General features: G+C 43.1%; 1 protein-coding gene across 2 annotated transcripts in view; it reads right to left on the reverse strand.

Annotated features, from left to right (window-relative positions):
• Positions 1–20,001, reverse strand: part of ATRIP (ATR interacting protein) — a 48,914-nt gene that overhangs the window by 18,912 nt on the left and 10,001 nt on the right. For both annotated transcript variants that reach the window (XM_085850795.1, XM_085850794.1), the window contains exons 4-8: positions 16,504–16,607; positions 16,303–16,406; positions 8,488–8,571; positions 7,847–7,988; positions 1,395–1,967 (exon numbers count right to left, since the gene is read on the reverse strand). In XM_085850795.1, coding sequence (XP_085706921.1) covers positions 1,395–1,967; positions 7,847–7,988; positions 8,488–8,571; positions 16,303–16,406; positions 16,504–16,607 — 1,007 coding nt within the window. The remainder of the gene's footprint in view (positions 1–1,394; positions 1,968–7,846; positions 7,989–8,487; positions 8,572–16,302; positions 16,407–16,503; positions 16,608–20,001) is intronic.

The following is a 20,001-nucleotide window of genomic DNA, read 5'->3' on the forward strand; positions in this document are numbered from 1 at the left end:
GAAAGAAAGAAAAAAAAAATACAAGCTATTTGTGAACTGAAACATTTGAGGAATTTCTTAGTGGTTAAAGGGGAACCCAAACGCTCAGACCACCTCGACGCTAACCTATCCCTTAGCACCCTACAATATAGATACGAAGTGTCTTTTCCGATTTGCAATTTATAAAGAAAGTAATTTTGTGATTGAAAGTTGAAATCTTCTTCTTCTTGGTCTTCGCGCTGAGCCGTGAGTCACACCCGGGAGTTGACCACGCTATATGTACTGTGTACGGATTCCATCACGGTACGATTCAACTTAGATCGGCAAATAATCTTAGATTTTCCACAAATATGCCGAGTTGACGCGTCCTTGGTGCTGGTATAGTAATACAAACCGAGATCGTTTCATCCTCCACCAAAGGCCCGAAGTTTGCCAAAAATCAAAAAATTGGACAAGGTTTGTCTGAAATACCCGAGTGTGGGTCGGGCTGAGAAAATGTTCACTTTTGTGCTCAGAACATGTTACCGAGCACGTTATGAAACAACAGAGATGGCTAGATCTTGTAAATGGGAGAACACCATCTCTACCGAGCTACCAGCACATGTGCATGGGCTATTTGAGCTGTGAATCAAACACCTCACCTCACCTCGCCACCACCCACACAATACCACAACCACAACAGCAACACTCCCCCCTGCACATCGACACGACAGTACAGCACGGACATGGCACAGTATGGCACGGACACAAATGGTATCCCAGGAGAGAATATGGGACGATCCCATAACATACAGGACAACTGGTCAGCCTACAATGGTGGGACAAAGCCTTCGTCATCCATTTCGTTGGCGGTGTCCGAGTGTGCCTGGGCACGGTGTCGGTGCCGTGTTGTGCAGTGTCTTGCCGTGCTGTGCCGTGTTTCTGCTGGAGTAATAAAACAGATTTATCAATAAAATCAAAATCCCTCATAAACTGTCAATTGAACATAAAAACAAAACCGACCAATCTGTAGTGAACCTGCGACCGGAATTTTCATCTTCATCAACACTTCCATTGTCGCCAACTTTGTCTGAATCTCTCACATAAGGCTCGAAACGATACGGCTCCATAATTCCCCCAAAAGCGTTTCGATCACAAATTTTGTCTCCAATCATTTCTTCAAAATCCCACTGATCAGTTTCAACAACAGAACCTTCAGAGTTGTTCATGATGGTGGAATCAGCATCAGAATCCGAGCTCAAAATACACCATTTCTCTGTAAGCCGCCATTTGGATCAAGGTGGGTTCCAGGTGTGGCATCACTGGCAAAATCAAAAATCCACATTCTTGGACCTTGTCTGGCACTTTGTTGATTGGCAAAAAAATATTTGGGTTCCCCTTTAAGAAGGTGAGAATGTAATGTGCAGAGTACCTACCTTTGGTGTGAATTTGCAACTGCATCTGCCAGCTGAGCCAGGATCCCGAGTGCTCTCCGAACAATTTCTCCATGATGACCTTCCATCCTTTCACTTAATGTTGATGCATCACCCATGTTCAACAAGAGGATCAACATCGACACAAGTGTTTGTAACATGGATTGGGGATTGGATTTTTGTAACTCTGCTCCAAAATCAATGCCAACTGTGTTAAGCATTTTCTCAGCAATTGACTTTGGTGCATGAGTGAGCAGGACACCGAGTGTGTGCAGCCCGGCCAAAGCCTGCCCTTCAATGGATATGAGTTGCCCACTTTGTTCCAATGAAAACTTCAACAATTTGGCTCTTTCTTCTTCAAGCTCTGCCAAATGTTGGAGTGTGCGCAAGTATTCGTTTAGTTTCAATGCAACAATAGGAAGGAAGTCATCACAACCAATGGCATTGGCTGGCTCGCCTGGCAGAGGATATGCAGGAGGCAGTCGAGCTATGCCAAAGGCAGCACGGTCCAATGCTGTGTCAAGGCTTTTGAGTTCATTAGGACTAAGGTTGAAGATCATTCTTGTTGACAAAGGCCTGGAGGGATAGGGAGTGAAAAAGTAAAAAAACAAAAGAAGAAATAAAAGTAACAAGTGGTGCCAAGCACAACAAATCCCACCCATTTAAGGCATAAAGTTATTTTGGGGATCAAATTTAAATTTGATACATCCTTAACCTGAATGTTGATTATAAGGAAGAGAATAAGGAATATTTTAGTCTTAGTTTGAAGTCAATTAAACAATTTTTGATGAAGTTATGACCGTAAAATGATTTTGACCTTTCAAGGCCACGTAAGGTCAAAGGTCATGTTGTCAAATGAAAGCCAAGAAAGGACTTGATATATGTCTTCCATAGGAAACACGCATATTCCTAACCTTTTTTGACTTATAATGGAAAATATGTAATTTTGACCGATGACCACGACCCCCAAAACTTCGGACCCTACCGATCTTCACAAATATGCATTTATCACTGTAGGAATGGGAAGGATTATAAGTGACAAATAGAATAAGGTTCACTATAAGCTTAGTTTGAAGGAAATCAGATCATTTTTGACGAAGTTATGAGCGAAAAACGATTTTGATCTTTTCGTGACCTTGACCTTTGATCCAATTGGACCCAAAGGTTAATGGGGTCATCCAAGGTTCATTGCCCACCTGTGGATTAAATTTGATAGTGTTTGTGAAAGTCGTTTTGCCGTAAAGTTGCTAACAGACAGACAGACAGACAAACAAGCCGGTAGGCGGACATGGGTAGTCGACTACCCAATATAACCTGACGCGATGGGCCCGTTCGATGGGGAATGACCTGAGGATTAAGTACAAGAAAATTCATGATTCTAGCTTCAAGGGTTAATGCTGCAGATTGTTTTTTCGTTATAATACCCCCACATTTAGAAGTTTTTCAGCCGTTGGCTAGGTAACGGAGGGGTCCATAGCAACGGTTCTTTCTCACACATAACTAGGCCATACCATGAACCTACCATACCAGTTTCATGTATATCTGACTCATAGTCTCTGAGATATAACGAACTTTGTTTTTTTTATTGTTTTCCACCAGGGTTCATTAAAAGTCTATCTTCTCCGACAGTTTTCATAGGATCTGACTGGAAATTTTTGACAATATGGCTGAATGAACTGCCCACAGTCGCTCGTGGCCCGATTTTTGATTTTCGAAAAAAATAAATTTTTTTATGATTTTTCAAAAACTTCAAAGTCCCGTTGCGAGGCAACGGTGGTGTCCATAGCAACGGTTCTCATTTGCACACAACGAGGTCATGGTATGAACCCACCAACCAAGTTTCATCGAAATCACCATTGTATTAACGGAGCACTGGACCGAACAGACAGACAGACAGACAGACAAACATATTGACGGAAATACTGATAATAAGGGAAGATCCAAATTTTTTTTTTTTCGACTGGATCGACTACCCAACAAACATATCGACAGATATACTGATAATAAGGGTAGAAAAAAAAAATCTCAAAAAAAAATATTTTTCCGACTACATCGACTACCCAACAGACAGACAGACAAACATATCGATGGAAATACTGATAATGAGGGTAGACTATATCGACTACCCAACAGACAGACAAACAAACATATCGACGGAAATACTGATAATAAGGGTAGACGAGATCGACTAGCCAACAAACAGACAAACAAACTGGACGATTACAATATCCTGCTCCCTCCCTCTGGGGGGCGGGATAATAAACCCAATCATAAAGAGGTTTAATCTTCAATTTCTAAAAACTGGTTGTCCTTGGGAAGATCTACAATTAAAAAACATGAAGGGAACCACCAACTCGCACAGCTGCCCAGTAAGAGAAAACTGAGGTCGAACATTCAGACCACCGGTGCTCTTCATCCACGGCTGTGCGGGCATAGTGTTCCAGTACGTACCAACCACAGAGAGGGAGGAGGCATCACTCGACTGCAATTGGCAGATTCCGACACCAAACCAATTCTGGACTCGAGATCCGTATCAGGTCAGGTCAGGTATGGGAGCATGCACCAGAGCAGCGCGTCGCTGCGTCCACTTTCTGCCGGTACTCCAAGGGCCTCTGTCTGGCCATCCCCCAGGCAGATGCCTGGCCCATCCACATCTCCTTGAGATGCCGATCAACCTGCTGCAACCACGAGACACGTGGTCGGCCCATTGGCCTCCTCCACTCAGGAGACTTCCTTGCTGAGAGAATCTGGTGAGCAGGATCAGCGTCAGGAAAATGAGCCACATGTCCATACAGCCGCAGCTGACGCTCACAGACTATGCAGGTAACAAATCTCATTTGAGTCTCTCTCAGCAACCGCTGGTTGGACACAAAGTCCGACCAGCGATAGCCAAGGATTCTCCGAAGAGACCTGGTACCAAAGGAATTAAGTCTCCGTCTCAGATCCTTGGTCAGAGTCCAAGTCTTGCATCCATAGAGCAAGACTAGAAGCACCAAGGCCCTGAAGACTCGGACTTTCATCCTCCCGCACAGGTACCGGCAGCGCCACACCCCATTATCCAATGAATCCATGAGTCCCCAGGCCCGACCCAGACGTCTATTGACCTCTGACTCACAGCCAGCAGAGACATGAATATCATTGCCAAGGTTAGTGAATCTCTCGACGACTTTAACATCCTCACCACAAACAGGTACAGACAGGATAGCAGCATCCAAGATGTCATTGAAAGCCTGGATCTTAGTTTTGACCAAGGAAACCCGTAATCCCAGCGGCTCAGACTCTCATTCAGCATCTCGAGGGCTCCCACAAGGATATCTAAAGTCTCCGCAGATATGACTGCATCATCTGCGAAATCAAGGTCAGAGATCTTGACATTCCCAAACGATGCACCGCAGCTTGATCTCTCTGACATCGTCCCGAGAATCCAGTCCATACAAGCGCTGAAAAGTGTGGGGGCCAGTACACACCCCTGACGAACTCCAGTAACAATTGGAAATAAGTCGGAGATGGTACCAGATTTCAGAGCACTCTCAGTACCAGATCGATCAGTTGTGGTGGCACCCCACAATGACCTCGACTCCTCCAGAGGGCATCCCGATTCGCTGAATCAAATGCTTTACAGAGATCAACATCAGCTGCAAGCAACCCCTGTCGAAACCATCGTCTGCGTTCGGTGATGACCCGAAGAGCAAGGATACGGTCAATCGTTGACCTCTTTGGTGTAAAGCCTGACTGCTCTGGACGCTGGTGCTCAAGCAGATGGTGGCGAACCCTATCAATAATTATCCGAGCAAAGACCTTGCCCGGCACTGAGAGCAGCGTCACCCCTCGGTAGTTGCTGCAGTCTTGGCGATCACCCTTCCCTTTCCAGAGAGGGCCAACAAGGCCCCTCTTCCAGTCAGTTGGGATGATGCCTGTGTTCCAGGCAGAGCACAGAACTGCATGCAACGACACGAGTACAGCATTTCCACCAGCCTTGAAAAGTTCAGCAAGGATTCCAAAGATCCCTGGAGCTTTACCCCGTTTCAACCGGTTCACCGCAGCCTGTATTTCCACGAGTGAAGGTGGACCACAGTTGATTGGAGGGTCAGCAACATGGATTGTAACACCCCTGACGTCCAACTCGACAGCTGGTGGATCAGCCTGGTAGAACTGCTCAAAGTAACCTGCCCAGCGGGCCTTCACTTCGGACTCCTCTGTCAAGAGCCTACCATCCTCTGCTCTAACTGCAGTACACCGAGGGATGGGCTTGGATGAACACAATGTGCGAATTCCCCTGTAAGCGGGACGAGCATCACCTGTCCACAGGTGATGCTCTACCCCCTCACAGATTCCTCGCACATAGGCCTCCTTGTCCACCCTTAGCGCATGTACAGTTTTACGCCTCAGCTCCCTGGAACAGCTCAGCTCTGCCTTTCAGCCTGGCCCTGCGACTCTGGTCAATGGTATCCAGTGTCCCTTGAGACACAAAATTCTTCTTTGACGTACGGTGAGTTCCAAGACATCCACCGGCAACATCAAGGACGGTGGTCTTGAAGGCACTCCACAACTCTTCAGGACCTCCCAAAACACCCAGAACCCCCCAAATCTCCACTCAACCTGTTCGCAAACTCCTCAGCTACCCTCTCATCCTTGGGCTTGCCAACATCCAGCCTAGGCTGGGATGGTACCATTCTCCTGGATTTAAGGTGCAACTTCAGAGTTGCTACAACAAGCCGGTGGTCAGTATTGAGGAACTGAGCACTCCGGTAGACCCTGCAGTTCTGGACATCCTCCAGCGACCATCAACGAGGATGTGGTCAATCTCCTTTGCCACACCGCCAGCGTTGGAATATCAAGTCCAGTGATGAGCTTGTGGGCACTGAAACTATGAATCGGCCACCTTAAGTCCATGACTTCTTGCAAAGTCAAGGAACTTAGTGCTATTCTGGTTCATAGTTCCTGACCCATGGGGACCAACACATGTCTCATAACCATCCCTATCAGTTCTAGCCGATGCATTGAAATCCCCCAAGACTAGAAGTGTATCTCATCTGGGGCAATGATCAACCACAGACTCGAGCGTGGCGTGGAATGCATCCTTCACGGTGAGATCACTTGCCTCAGTCGGAGCATAAACAGAGACCAGGGAAATGACACCTCAGGAGTGATGAATCCTTAGTCCCATAATACGTTCGTTGACTGGTATTACCTCAATTATCATTGGAGTCAGCTTATTGGACACAGCTACAGCAACTCCTTGGGAATGGTAACCATCAAAGCGACCAGACCAATAGTAGGTGTAACCACCCACCATGATCTCACCGCAATCCGGTCTCCGAACCTCAGAGAGAGCTGCAATCCCGATGTCCAAACGCTTGAGCTCAGATGACAACAGAGACAGATGATCTCTCTTCGGGATCAGACATTCCAGGCACCCACCCGAAGGGACCGCTTCAGGTTAACCCAAGGAGACCACCGTCTGGTGGACGACACCTCAGCACCACTCCGACACACACTCCTGCAATCTGACCCAGGGATGTTACCCCGTGGTTTCCCTCCTTTCATTAAAGATTGGGGGCCCCAAGGCTTTGCCCCAATCACGTCATCCGGTGAGCTGCCCTGCGAAGGGAAGCTGCACGGGAGGTACTCCCACGGAGTGGGTTTTCAGATTTTTTTTGTGTTTTTGTGTTTTGCGGAATGAAGGGTTTTACGGTGGCTGGAGTGCAAATCCTGCCACCAACCTCCTAATAAGAAGGAACCCAACTGCAGGAGGACGTCCGCAGACACAGTTGGGCACTCGATATGGATGGCCGTTGGCTCACAAGGAGCTCCTCCGCCCTTTGACATGTTTTGTTTTTAATCCTGCTGGGTGTCCATATCCAAACACTTTCCTCACCAAAAAACCTGGTGGGGGAGACGGTTTAGTCGCCAACAACCCGACCATGGAGCAGGTTAGTACAGGTTTACATGATACCTGCAGCAAGTCACAGATCTAATCTGGCCTTGCCTGACTAACATCCGTATCACTGGAAATAAAACAAACGTGAAGATTAGTTGTCCATTGCAATATCCATTTGACTTACCTGACAACATCGATTTTGCTTTTTGGTTTCTATACATTTTGCATTTCAATATCATTCATGCCACACACCTGGTTTAATGTTGTTACATCATTCTGATCCATTTGGCTGTGCTGAATATAAAATTATATCCTTCTGCCTTTCATGAATCTGTTATTACATATCATAGTGAAAACCGAGCTGTTCGTTGTTTGTACAATTTGTTTTATATCAATAAAGTTGTTTGTCAAAGTCACCTGGTGAACCCAACATCCTCCTCATATTTTACCTAAAATGGCAGATAAAACAAACACATGAAGTCACGGAAGTTTCCTTATTGAATGGTCTGTTGTCGATGCTACGTTCACCCATGAAGGAAAAGAGAAGGGAAATCAAATGCAGTCACAGGTTCACCTTTGTGGGTAGATGGCTCCACAAGATCGTGCTGGAGTCAGCAAAGTGAGGAGGCCACGTGGAGGGGCTGGATCCTCATGGTGGTGAGATTTGGGATACAAATGGGGATTGGGGTCTCTCAGCAGGGATTCAAGCAATGTACCTGATGGGAAAACAACAATGAAATGCCATTTGATATTCATATTTTGATAAAATTGATAACAGGTCTAGGTGTTTGTTAAATTGTGGAAAATGAATTGCTTTACAAATTTTTACCCGTCAAAAAGGAAGTGTTATTCGGATATTAACAAAACATTCTTCAAACAAGGATGCTTCTTTAAAACAGCTTGAAATGTTTATGGATCACATTCAGGTGCGTCAAAAGAGCATGATTATCTGCACATTGAGTGTGAGTGCTCCGAGATAACCAAGCCTTTGATTAAAATTGTTATTTTTCATGCAAACAAAACGAGCAACAGAGCAAGAGGTCACTCAGATGAAGTCTTACGAAGGATGAAGCAAGCAGGCTGAACAAGGGTTGTGGAAAAACGTAGAGGGTAACAAAGTAAGGGGGATGAGGAGGAAAGAATGAGTTTAAATAGAGGCAATTTATAAAAAAGTAAGTAAACAAACAAACAAACACATAAATAAACAACTTGTACCTTTCATTTTGGGACAAGGTAATGACAGTTGTCTGTACAGCTGGAGAATCGGGGTAGATTTCCGTTTCTGTTGACTTTCACCATCTGAAGAAAGAGACAAAGCAGGAACCATATGAAGAGACAGGAAGTGAAGACCACAAATACCAACAAGAATAAAAAGACAACACTGGTCGATATATATATATATATATATATATATATATATATATATATATATATATATATATATATATATATATATATATATATATATATATATATATATATATATATATATATTTATATATAGATATATATATATATATATATATATGGGAGGTCCAAAAAAGTCGAAAAAATAGAATGTTGCTCCACAAGCTTAAAATTATTCTAATATGGTACAATAACGCGCATAATTTTTTTAGCTTGATCGGAGGTGATTTAGAGGTTGCTCCATATGACGACTTTTAGTCTCATCTTATATATTATTTCCGAGTTTGTGGTTTCGTGTCGCGCTATCTTTGACTTTGTTCTGCGCTCGAGTAACGTGATATTCGGCTGACATTATCTCAAAGACCATATGAGGTGCATGGTACAAAAAAAAAAGTAAATAAAATGGTTCTGAAACAGTGAAATCGTATTCCACTTACTGCATTAAAGTAAAATTACTACTGATACTCTGCATCAGTTCCTTTTTCAAACACACCCACCCCAACATGTTGCGCAGAGCGCGGGTTATGCTCGTGACTTGAATAAATTAGGATATGGTCAGGTACGATTACGGGTACTTCTGGATGTCCGAGGTGGAAATGGAGTGCATTTTCGAACTCTATGGGGTCGATTTACTTTAAGAAATGACTGCATAGACATTGAATTCACTACCATTTCGAAAATATGACCAAAAACAAGATTTATCATTACTGGAGTTGAGTAACTAATCCTACTCATTTCGATATTTTCTGATCTATAATTAATTTGTTGTCCGTCTAAACATTTCTTAAGAGTAAATCGACCCCACTGAGTTCAAAAATGCAGTCCATTTTCACCTAGGAAGTTCAGAAGTGTACGGATTCGCATCTCACCATACCCTAATTTAATATAATGATAACTAAATAAATAACTAACATATTTTTCGTGAATCATTGAATCTACAACACTGGATGTTGGGCCGGCTAGAAATAAGTTCAGGTGGGAGTGGAGACAGCAATAGAGGCAGAGATGATAGTGGTATTTGGTAAATGAGACGAAATATTCTAATAGTTTGTAATTCCATTGATTGAAAAATTAGGGTATGGTGAGAAGCGAATCTGTACACTTCTGAACGTCCTCGGTGAAAATGGACTGCATTTTCGAACTCAGTGGGGTCGATTTACTCTAAGAAATGTTAAGACGGACAACAAATTAATTATAGATCAGAAAATATCGAAATGAGCAGGATTAGTTACTCAACTCCAGTAATGATAAATCTTGTTTTCGGTCATATTTTCGAAATGGTAGTGAATTCAATGTCGGTGCAGTCATTTCTTAAAGTAAATCGACCCCATAGAGTTCGAAAATGCACTCCATTTCAACCTCGGACATCCAGAAGTACCCGTAATCGTACCTGACCATACCCTAATTTAACCAACTCATGAAACTAAAAGTCATCATATGGAGCGACCTCCAAATCACCTCCGATCAACGTAAATTTTTTTATGCGCATTATTGAATCATAGTGGAATAATTTAAGGCTTGTGGAGACAACATCTGAATTTTATTTTATTTTTTTGCTGTTTTTGGACCACCCTTATATATATGTATATAATGGAGTTTACATGTTTACATGTCTGTTCTATACCCATTGGTTGAACAGCTGGCCTGACGCCATTCACAATTGCAACCTGAAAAATGCAATCATTCCTCTGCCATGTTGGTGCTACACCAAGCCGAATGCATCTTCGGACCTGTCATATTCACAATAGTCATGCCCTCCCCACAAGTTTTCCCTTCAGTGTGAAACAGCTTAAGCGACTGTTAAAAGAACAATGAAGTATCAATGGAGAAGGGCACTCAGTGGACCGCAAGCCTCCGTCACGCAATGCTCGATTCAAGAGAACATTTCGGGCTCAATACTTGAGATATCGCATTATATATCGTTTTTTGGCCCTTTCACTCAATGGTGAAGAATCACTATGAAAATTAAATAATTATTGTATCCAGATCCGGATTCGGATCTTCACCAAAATCGAATAAATTCGTCCTCGTCACACACCCAATCTATCCATCAAGTTCGTCCGAGTCCGTCCACAAATTTTTTGAGATTATCATGCTATACATTAATTTAGCTCAATCTCTCAATGGTAAAGAATCACTTTAAAAATTCTCGTAGCCAGATCCAGATCCAGATCTTCACTAAAATCTAATCAGTTCGTCCTTGTCACACACACAACCTGTCCACCAAATTTCATCCGGATCCGTCTACAACTTTTTGAAATATCCTGCACACAAACAAACAGACAGACAAACAAACAAGCAGTCATAGACTGGTACTTACGAAATCGTCAACTTGACCTCCGACCTTGTCTCATAAAATCTGTCTCTAGAGAAGGTAGCGACGCAAACCAGAAGTTTCTACGATGATTCTGTACCAAACCATCAAAAAAAAAAAATCGAATGTTTGACCTCACTGTGACCTTGACCTTTGAGCAAAATCTAATCAGCGATAGTCATCACCCTCCTGAATCACGTGGTGTAATTTGACATTGGTAGCTTCTTCCGTTCTCGAGTTACCACGGATTAACGTAACGTAAAGGTCACACTCGATGCCCCACCCCCAACCCGAAAGGATGCCGGGGCGAGCGCGATGACGTCAGCGCGCACACGCAAAACCTCGCCACGTGATGAGTCGTGACGCGGCGGGTGAAATATTTTTATACAACCTTAAAACGTCTCCAAAACATCCGATTTTTACCAGAATTTTGACAACCAAGAGTTTAGCGTCCGAAGCGATCGCAAAAACCGAAGACAAAATTAAAATTGAAGTTAAAACGAACTCGTAACATCGACCGAAGCAAAAAAATATTCCATTTCTCCACAGGAATTCACGGAATTATTTAATATTATTTTATAACACTGAAATTTTTAAAACAGCCGTAACTCGATGAATTGACACAAATTCCACCGAACTTACCTCGATCTTCCAAACTCACGCTCCGTCAACAATACCTGTGGTAACTTTTCTCGAGTTATCATGTTTTGGATGTTTGACCTCACTGTGACCTTTGACCGATTTTGACCAAAATCTAATCAGCGCAAGCCATCACGCTCCTGAATCACGTGGTGTAATTTGACATTGGTAGCTTCTTCCGTTCTCGAGTTTTAACTTTTTTTTGGATGTTTGACCTCACTGTGACCTTGACCTTTGACCGATTTTGACCAAAATCTAATCAGCGCGAGCCATCACGCTCCTGAATCACGTGGTGTAATTTGACATTGGTAGCTTCTTCCGTTCGAGTTATCGTGCCTACAAACACACAAACAGAGTCCAGAAGTGATCAATATACTTACGAAATCTTTAGATTTCGGAAGTAACAAATGAAATTACTCGTTGAGCAAGGAATTTCTGGAATAACTTTGTCATATCTCCATGATCTCTGAAAAAACAAAAACCTGGAAATCAATTTGGTTCTTATAAGTCGATAGTGCTACTGCTTAATGAGTTATAGCACTTAGTTTGATCATGATCATAACACCCTCTGACTTGGAAGTCAATCGGACATGAAATGGCGTTTTTATCGCAATTTGAAAGTTTTGACCCGACCCCCCTGACATTCGACCTCCGACCGCTAAGAAGGGTGTTGGTGTGACACCACAATGAGACATATGGTTGGATGCAGAATTGGAAGATGCACATTTTGATTTGGTTTGAAGTCGATACAACCATTTTAGCGGACGTTATTGCGAAAATAAGAATATCGGTTTTTCGGTGACCTTGACTTTTGACCTATATTCACCAAGAACGACAAGTGTCTAAGTTGGACCATGGCCGACGTCTGTACCCAGTTTGGTCATGATCGCTGAAACGGTATGGCTGCTACAGGGTAAACAAACACACAAACAGACAAACACAGAATGACACACACAACCGACCAACATAATTGCTGAAATCCGAAGGATTCCGGCAATTAACAAACAGACAGACACACAGACACACAGAATGACACACACAACCAACCAACATAATCGCCGAAATCCGAAGGATTCCGGCAATTAACAAACAGAGGGGTGAAAACATAACCTCCTTCACCTTCAGTGACGGAGGTAAAGATTTGAGCCGATCAGCGTCATGGGCCTTGCGAAGACGGCAGTACGTATTGGCCTCTGGTGTCAGCCTATGGCCCAGTGTAATTGGAATTATCTGAGCTACACTACTGGTCAAAAGTTTTGGAACACCCCCATTTTTCCAGTTTTTATTGAAATTTAAGCAGTTCAAGTCCAGTGAATAACCTGAAATGGTATAAAGCCAAGCGGTAAACTGCCAGAGGGTAAAAAAAAAAAGCTAAGGTTCCCAAAAACTGAAAAATAATGTAAATTTCAGAGTTGTTAAAAAAGGCCCTTTTCAGGGAAGAAGTAATGGGTTAGCAACTGCAGCTGTTCTGCAGCAATGGAAGTAAATTAAGCCTTGAAAGTTGATGCAAACAATTCCTGCAGGTGTCCCAACCTTTGTTGATTAGTTACAAACCCTCTGTCTGTATAAAAGCAGTGTTGGAACAGACTGTGTTGCTACACCCTCTGAATCATTATTTGGACAATATTGCACTGCAGGAAATAGTATATTGTTCTCATAATAGTGAGAAAAAGACAATTGACAAAGGAAGCCAAGGTGTCAGTGAGTGCAGTTTCCTCCACCATCAAAAGGCACTTGGAAACTGGAGGAAACTCTGACAGGAAGAAGTCTGGCAGACTCAAAGCCACAACACAATCAGAAGACTAGTTTCTGAGAGTCAACGGCTTGCGTGATAGGCGGCTCACAGGACGGCAGCTTCAAGCACAGCTTCACACTGGTCGAAGAAAGGAAGTCTCAGTTTCAACTGTGAAGAAAAGACTTCGAGCTGCAGGTTTGACAGGTCGAGTGGCAGCAAGAAAGCCATTGCTAAGATGGCAAAATAAGAAAAAGAGGCTTGCCTGGGCCATGAAGCACCACCAGTGGACTACTGAAAACTGGAAGAAGGTTTCATGGACCGATGAATCAAAATTTGAAATCTTCCGTTCATCACGCAGGGTTTTTGTACGCCGTCGAGTAGGTGAAAGGATGGTTCCTCAGTGTGTGACACCAACTGTCAAACATGGAGGAGGAAGCGTGATGATCTGGGGCTCTTTTGCTGGATCCAGAGTTGGCGACTTGCAAAGAGTGACTGACACCCTGAACCAAAAGGGCTACCACAGCATTTTGCAGCGCCATGCAATCCCCTCTGGTCTACGCCTAGTTGATCAGGGGTTCATCCTACAGCAAGATAACGACCCAAAACATACCTCCAGGCTATGTCAGAACTACCTCAGAAGAAAAGAACAAGACGGTAGGCTTCAAATCATGGAATGACCAGCAGTCTCCAGACTTAAACCCCATAGTTTGGGATTAACTGGACAGAAGGGTGAAAGCAAAGCAACCTACAAGTGCAACACATTTGTGGGAACTTCTGCAACAGTGTTGGGACGAACTTCCCGAACAATATTTGATTTCCATTGTAGAAAAAATGCCACGAGTATGTTCGGCTGTTATATCTGCAAAAGGTGGCTACTTTGATGAGTCAAATATTTAGAGTAAATTTTGTTCAACAAAACGATTCCATGATTTCTTTTTTATCTGCAATTGTTTATTTGTTCTATGCTTTAATTTCAGAGGACATTGAAACATTAAACTGCTTAAATTTCAGTAAAAACTGGAAAAATGGGGGTGTTCTTAAACAATCGACCAGTCGTGTATATAACCACAATGTATTATGTATGCACATCAGCAGTGTGCATGCTTTCGCTTCATGCCGGTAACCCAGTTTATTTTCTTTTCAGGAGCGATCGAGGCAGCAGTCTGTTACTTATACACTGCCCAAGTCAAGGGATGCGTCAGAAGAACGTGAGGCACATGTGGAACAAGATCGCCTGGAGGGCGTGTACTCTGCTCGTGGTAATAATAATAATAATAATAATAATAATAGTAATAACAAGCAAGAACCCAAAGAAATTCAAAATGTTTCATGCCGAGCGTTTCAAAATGATGCAAAAACTGTTTTTGAACCTGAAACCCCCTTATGCTAGAACTTCACGGAAGATGACGTTGTGTGTGACCATTTTCCCGTGGTGTTTGTCTTTGGTCTCGGTGTCAAGTATTTTGATTCCAACATCTGTAAGAGGCCATCCTTGAGAAAAATGCCACGTACAGTTGGCCATGGGTGAAGACTGGCTGAGGTAAGCAAATTATTCCTCCTCCAACAAACTTTACAGTTGGCACTATGCATTCGGGCAGGTAGCGTTCTCCTAGCATCCTCCAAACCCTGATTCGTCCGTCGGACTGCCAGATGGTGAAACGTGATTGATCACTCCAGAGAACATGTTTCCACTGCTCCAGAGTCCAATGGCGGTGAGCTTTACACCACTCCAGCCAACGCTTGGCATTGCGCATGGTGATCTTAGGCTTGTGTGCGGCTGCTCGGCCATGGAAACCCACTTCAAGAAGCTCTCGAGAAACAGTGCTTGTGCTGACGTTTCTTCCAGAGGCAGTTTGGAACTCGGTAGTGAATGTTGCAACCGAAGACAGACGATTTTTCCACGCTACAGGCTTCAGCACTCGGCGGTCCCATTCTGTGAGCTTGTGTAGCCTTCCACTTTGTGGCTGAGCTGTTGTTGCTCCTAGCCGTTTCCACTTCACAATAAAAGCAATTACAGTTGACGGGGTCAGCTCTAGCAGGGCAGAAATTTGCTGAACTGACTTGTTGGATAGGTGGCTTCCTATGACGGAGCCACGTTGAAAGTCACTGAGCTCTTCATTACGGCCCATTCTACTGTCGATGTTTGTCTATGGAGATTACATGGCTGTGTGCTTGATTTTATACATCCGTCAGCAATGGGTGTGGCTGAAACAGATGAATCCACAAAATTAGAAGGGGGTGTTCGCATACTTTTGGCCATGTAATGTTGATTCGATTATGTATATATTCATGACCACGTGAACCCTTCAATTTGGAGAAAACAGTGACAGTGTAAATTAAACATTTTGTTTTTAATTGCTCTTGGTGTCGTTAAAAGTGTGACAAACCCTCACGGTTCATCAATACCTCCATTGAAATCCAAAACCTGGAAACCAGAGGTTTACAGAAGGCCGCAGCTTTTGTCTTTGCTGAGATACCAACAATGACGAACTTTAGATTTAACATAATCAGGGGAAACGCAGCATGTTGGGGGAGGGGTGGGGGTGGCATGAGGAGACGCGGCATGAGGGAGAGGGTGGGAAGCGAGGAGATGTGGCATTGGGGATGGATAGGGGTTGAAAAGATGTGATGCAGGGGGAGGGGGAGGAAGAGGCAAGTCTTTTTGAATGTGCGTCCGCATGACAGGCTGGAAATCCTTTTTTCCTCTGTCCTAGATTTTCTTGTGTTCAACTTGATGTGGACAAATACAAGGAAAATAAATAAATAAAGCGAGCAGGTACCAAGTGTCAGAGTGTAGTTCGTGTAGGAAGTTAAAAACCTATAATCAGTATTGCTGGGGTGTGCACACAAACATTCTGAGTTTGAGACAAATGTTTGGATTTAATCCAAGCATACAAACATTAAATATTTGCATTTCCCCGCCATTTTGACTGACCTTGCTCTTGTGAGCGTTTCATACTTTTTTTCACAGTTGGTTCGTCGGTGACCATTTCACATAACCTGCTATTCTTTGATGCAGAGCCATTTCCTGTGTGCTCTCTATTGGGTAGAGATAAAGAAAAATAACAATCGTACAAGTTGGACAAATTAAATAATGCAAGCATTTCACAAAACAAAGATGATTGCCATCGCTGACCTGTGTTTGAGATTGGCTTCTCTCGCTGAAACACCATGTAACTGAGCACGGATATGTAACAACTCAGCATTCTGAAACTCCAACTGAGAATGAAGCTTTGATACCTGAAAAAGAGAAATATATAAATAAACAGTCATGGCCAAAATATTGGCACCCTTGAACTTTTTTCAAATGATGCACCATTTCTTACAGAAAATTGTTGAAATTATAAAATCTTTTGTTGTCCACAAATGTATTTCTTGAGATTGCAGTGGAACAAAATAAAAAAAAACAGCTGAAAAAAAAACTACTAAATCTTAGCTTATTCCACATGGAGCTCCCAAAATGCCCCGGACAATATTATTGGCACCTTTTAGAAGTTGCTAGGAATAATTAGATTTCAAACAGGTGATTCTCCTTTACTTTGGAATTGAACTCACCTGTGGTGAAATGTACGTGCCTGCAATATAAAAATCACTCATTCAGCAAGTTTGAATGGAGAAAAGGAGTCATTCTGCAGTTTTGTGTTGCCGCGTGTACCACAATGAGCATGGAGAAGAGAAGGAAAACCAGAGAATTGCCTGAGGAGGTCAGACAAGATTGTAGCCAAGCATGGACAATCTCAAGACAAGTCCACTCCAGAGATCTTGATGTTCCTGTGTCCACCGTACTCAATGTTATCAGGAAGTTTAAGACCCATGGCCTGTAACCCACCTCCCTGGACCTGGCTGCAAGAGAAAACTTGATCGAAGACTGCAGCGACGGATTGTTTGAATGGTGGAGAAAACACCACGATCAACTGCCAGACAGATTCAAGCTGACCTTCAAACACAAGGGATGACAGTTTCAACTCGCACCATCCGTCGCCAACTCAATGACAGGGGATTCTATGGTAAGAGACCCAAAAGGACCCCACTGCTGAGAGAGACACGGAAGAAAGCCCGACTGGAGTTTGCCAAAACACATCTGAACTAGAGGGGGAGCACTCGGGAGAGTGCAAAACCTCCGCCGCCAATACTGCTGCGTCACTCAAGTGAACCTTATATCTTATTAATTAAATATGATCTCAACAGTGCTGACAGAGTTATAGTTCTTTTCTCCAACATTGTTTTTTGGGGGGGGGGGGTTGGAAATCACTTAAAACATGTAGAAATGCAAAAAAAAAGAAATCGAAATTTTGTTGAAAAAAAAGTTGCAAAAATTTTATTTTTCTCTAACAATTTTTTTTTGGGGGGGGGTTGGAAATCACTTAAAACATGTAGATATGCAAAAATATATATATTTTCTCTATTTTTTGGGGGGTAACAATTTTTTGGGGGGTTGGAAATAACTTAAAACATGTAGGAATGCAAAAAAAAAAAAATATTTTTTCTCTATTTTATTTTGGGGGGGGGGTAACTATTTTTGGAGGGGGGGGATTGGAAATCACTTAAAACGTGTAGAAATGCAAAAAAAAAACAAAAAATTTCTCTAACAATTTTTTTGGGGGGGGGGGCGGGACCAAGTCCAAAATTTAATGGCATGATGCTTGGACCATACCTAACCCCCCCCCCCACCAAGTTTCGTCGAAATCTGTCGAGGAGTTTTTCCTTTATACTGTTCACAAACAAACAAACAAACAAACAAACAAACAAACAAAAAGGGGTGAAAACAGTAACCTCCATCCATCTTCGAAGATGGCGGAGGTTAACAAGCCAAAATCCTTCTGGGAGAAAGTCCTGTGGCCAGATGAGACAAAATTAGAGCTTTTTGGTAAAGCACATCATCTCCATGTTTAGAGGAAACAAAATGAAGCCTTCAAAGAAAAGAACACCTTCCTTTATAGTCAAACATGGAGGAGGTTCAGTGATGCTTTTGGGTTGCTGTGCTGCCTCTGACACTGGGTACCTTGAATATGTGCATGGCATCATGAAATCAGGAGATTACCAAGGAGGCATTTTAGAGCGCAATGTTCAACCCAGTGTCAGAAAGCTTGGTGTCCATCTAAGGTCATAGTGTAGTAGATAGTAGAAAAATCGTGCAAATTATGATACAAGCATCAAATTTGGCATTTCTGTTCTGCAGGGCTTTCTGATCAAATCTGCCTGATTGGCCATTTGAAAATACAAATTTAGAAAAATAAAAATTTTTTTAAAACCTTCAAAAAATTTTGAAGTCACAGCTGGCTGAAATTCTTGAAACGCAAGTGAACATCCCAGACAGAGAACCAAGGGAAGATGCAGTCATCATTGATGGCTCAGCACTTATCAATGCCCTACCTCCACGCACTTCAAAGATATTTGATGACTATGCTAAAGAAGACATCATCCCAAAGGTGGAACCCTATGGTGCCAGGTACGAGAGGGTGGACGTCGTGTTTGATGTGTACAAGAAGTCAAGTCTGAAGTCCGAGGCAAGGTCGAAAAGGGGGCAAGGAATCAGAAGAAGGGGGCAAGGAATCAGAAGAAGAGTGACAGGAACCAGTAAGACCCCAAGTAACTGGAGAAGCTTTCTTCGAGATGACAGCAACAAGACTGAGCTGTTTCATTTCCTTGCGGAAAAGATGTGTGAAGCACAGACGACAAGCACAGTCATTGTCACAAAAGGAGATGCCATTAGCAACACAAGGAAGTAACTGGATGCTGTGTCTCCATGTTGTCATTAAGAAGCTGACACTCGAATATTTGTACACGCCAGGGATGCAACGACAGATGGTAGCAAGTCCATTATCATTAAGGCTAATGACACGGATGTACGAGTCATAGCAATATCTGTACTGCCATCCTTACAGGAACTAGGTCTTGAGAACATGTGGATTGCCTTTGGCCAAGGAGCCAAGGCACGATGGATTCCAGTCCATGAGGTAGTTTCTGCAATAGGGCCTGAGAAAGCAAGAGGGATCCCATACTTCCATGCGTTCACTGGATGCGACGTCGTGTCTGCCTTCCGCGGTAAAGGGAATAAAACTGCATGGCAGACTTAGAACGTCTTTGATGGTGTTTCTGAAACATTCACCAATCTCAGCCAGCATCCAACATTCATTCGTGATCTTGACTTTTTTGTTTTCAAATTTTTCAAAATTTGGATTTTCAAATGGCCAATCAGGCAGATTTGATTAGAATCCCCTGGAGAACAAATGTGCCAAATTTGATGCTTGTATCATCATTTGCATGATTCCTCTCAAAAATTGCTGTTATCTGCCCCCACTATCATGGGTCTTGCAGGAGCAGGACAATGACCCCAAACACACTTCAAAAAAGCACCCAGGAATGGTTCAAGACAAAACACTGGACTGTTCTGAAGTGGTCAGCAATGAGTTCAGATCGAAATCTCATTGAACACCTGTGGGGAGATCTGAAAACAGGAGTTGGGAGAAGGTACCCTTCAAATCTGGGAGAACTGGAGCAGTTTGTACAAGAAGAGTGGGACAAACTGCCAGTAGAGAGGTGAAGGAAGCTCATTCATGGATATAGGAAGTGCTTGACTCGTTATTTTGTCCAAAGGCTTTGATACCAAATATTAAGTCGAGGGTGTCAATAA

This window comes from Eptatretus burgeri, chromosome 13 (assembly GCF_056783735.1).
Source record: "Eptatretus burgeri isolate ZD-2024b chromosome 13, Ebu_testis_v1, whole genome shotgun sequence".
Taxonomy (NCBI): domain Eukaryota; kingdom Metazoa; phylum Chordata; class Myxini; order Myxiniformes; family Myxinidae; genus Eptatretus; species Eptatretus burgeri.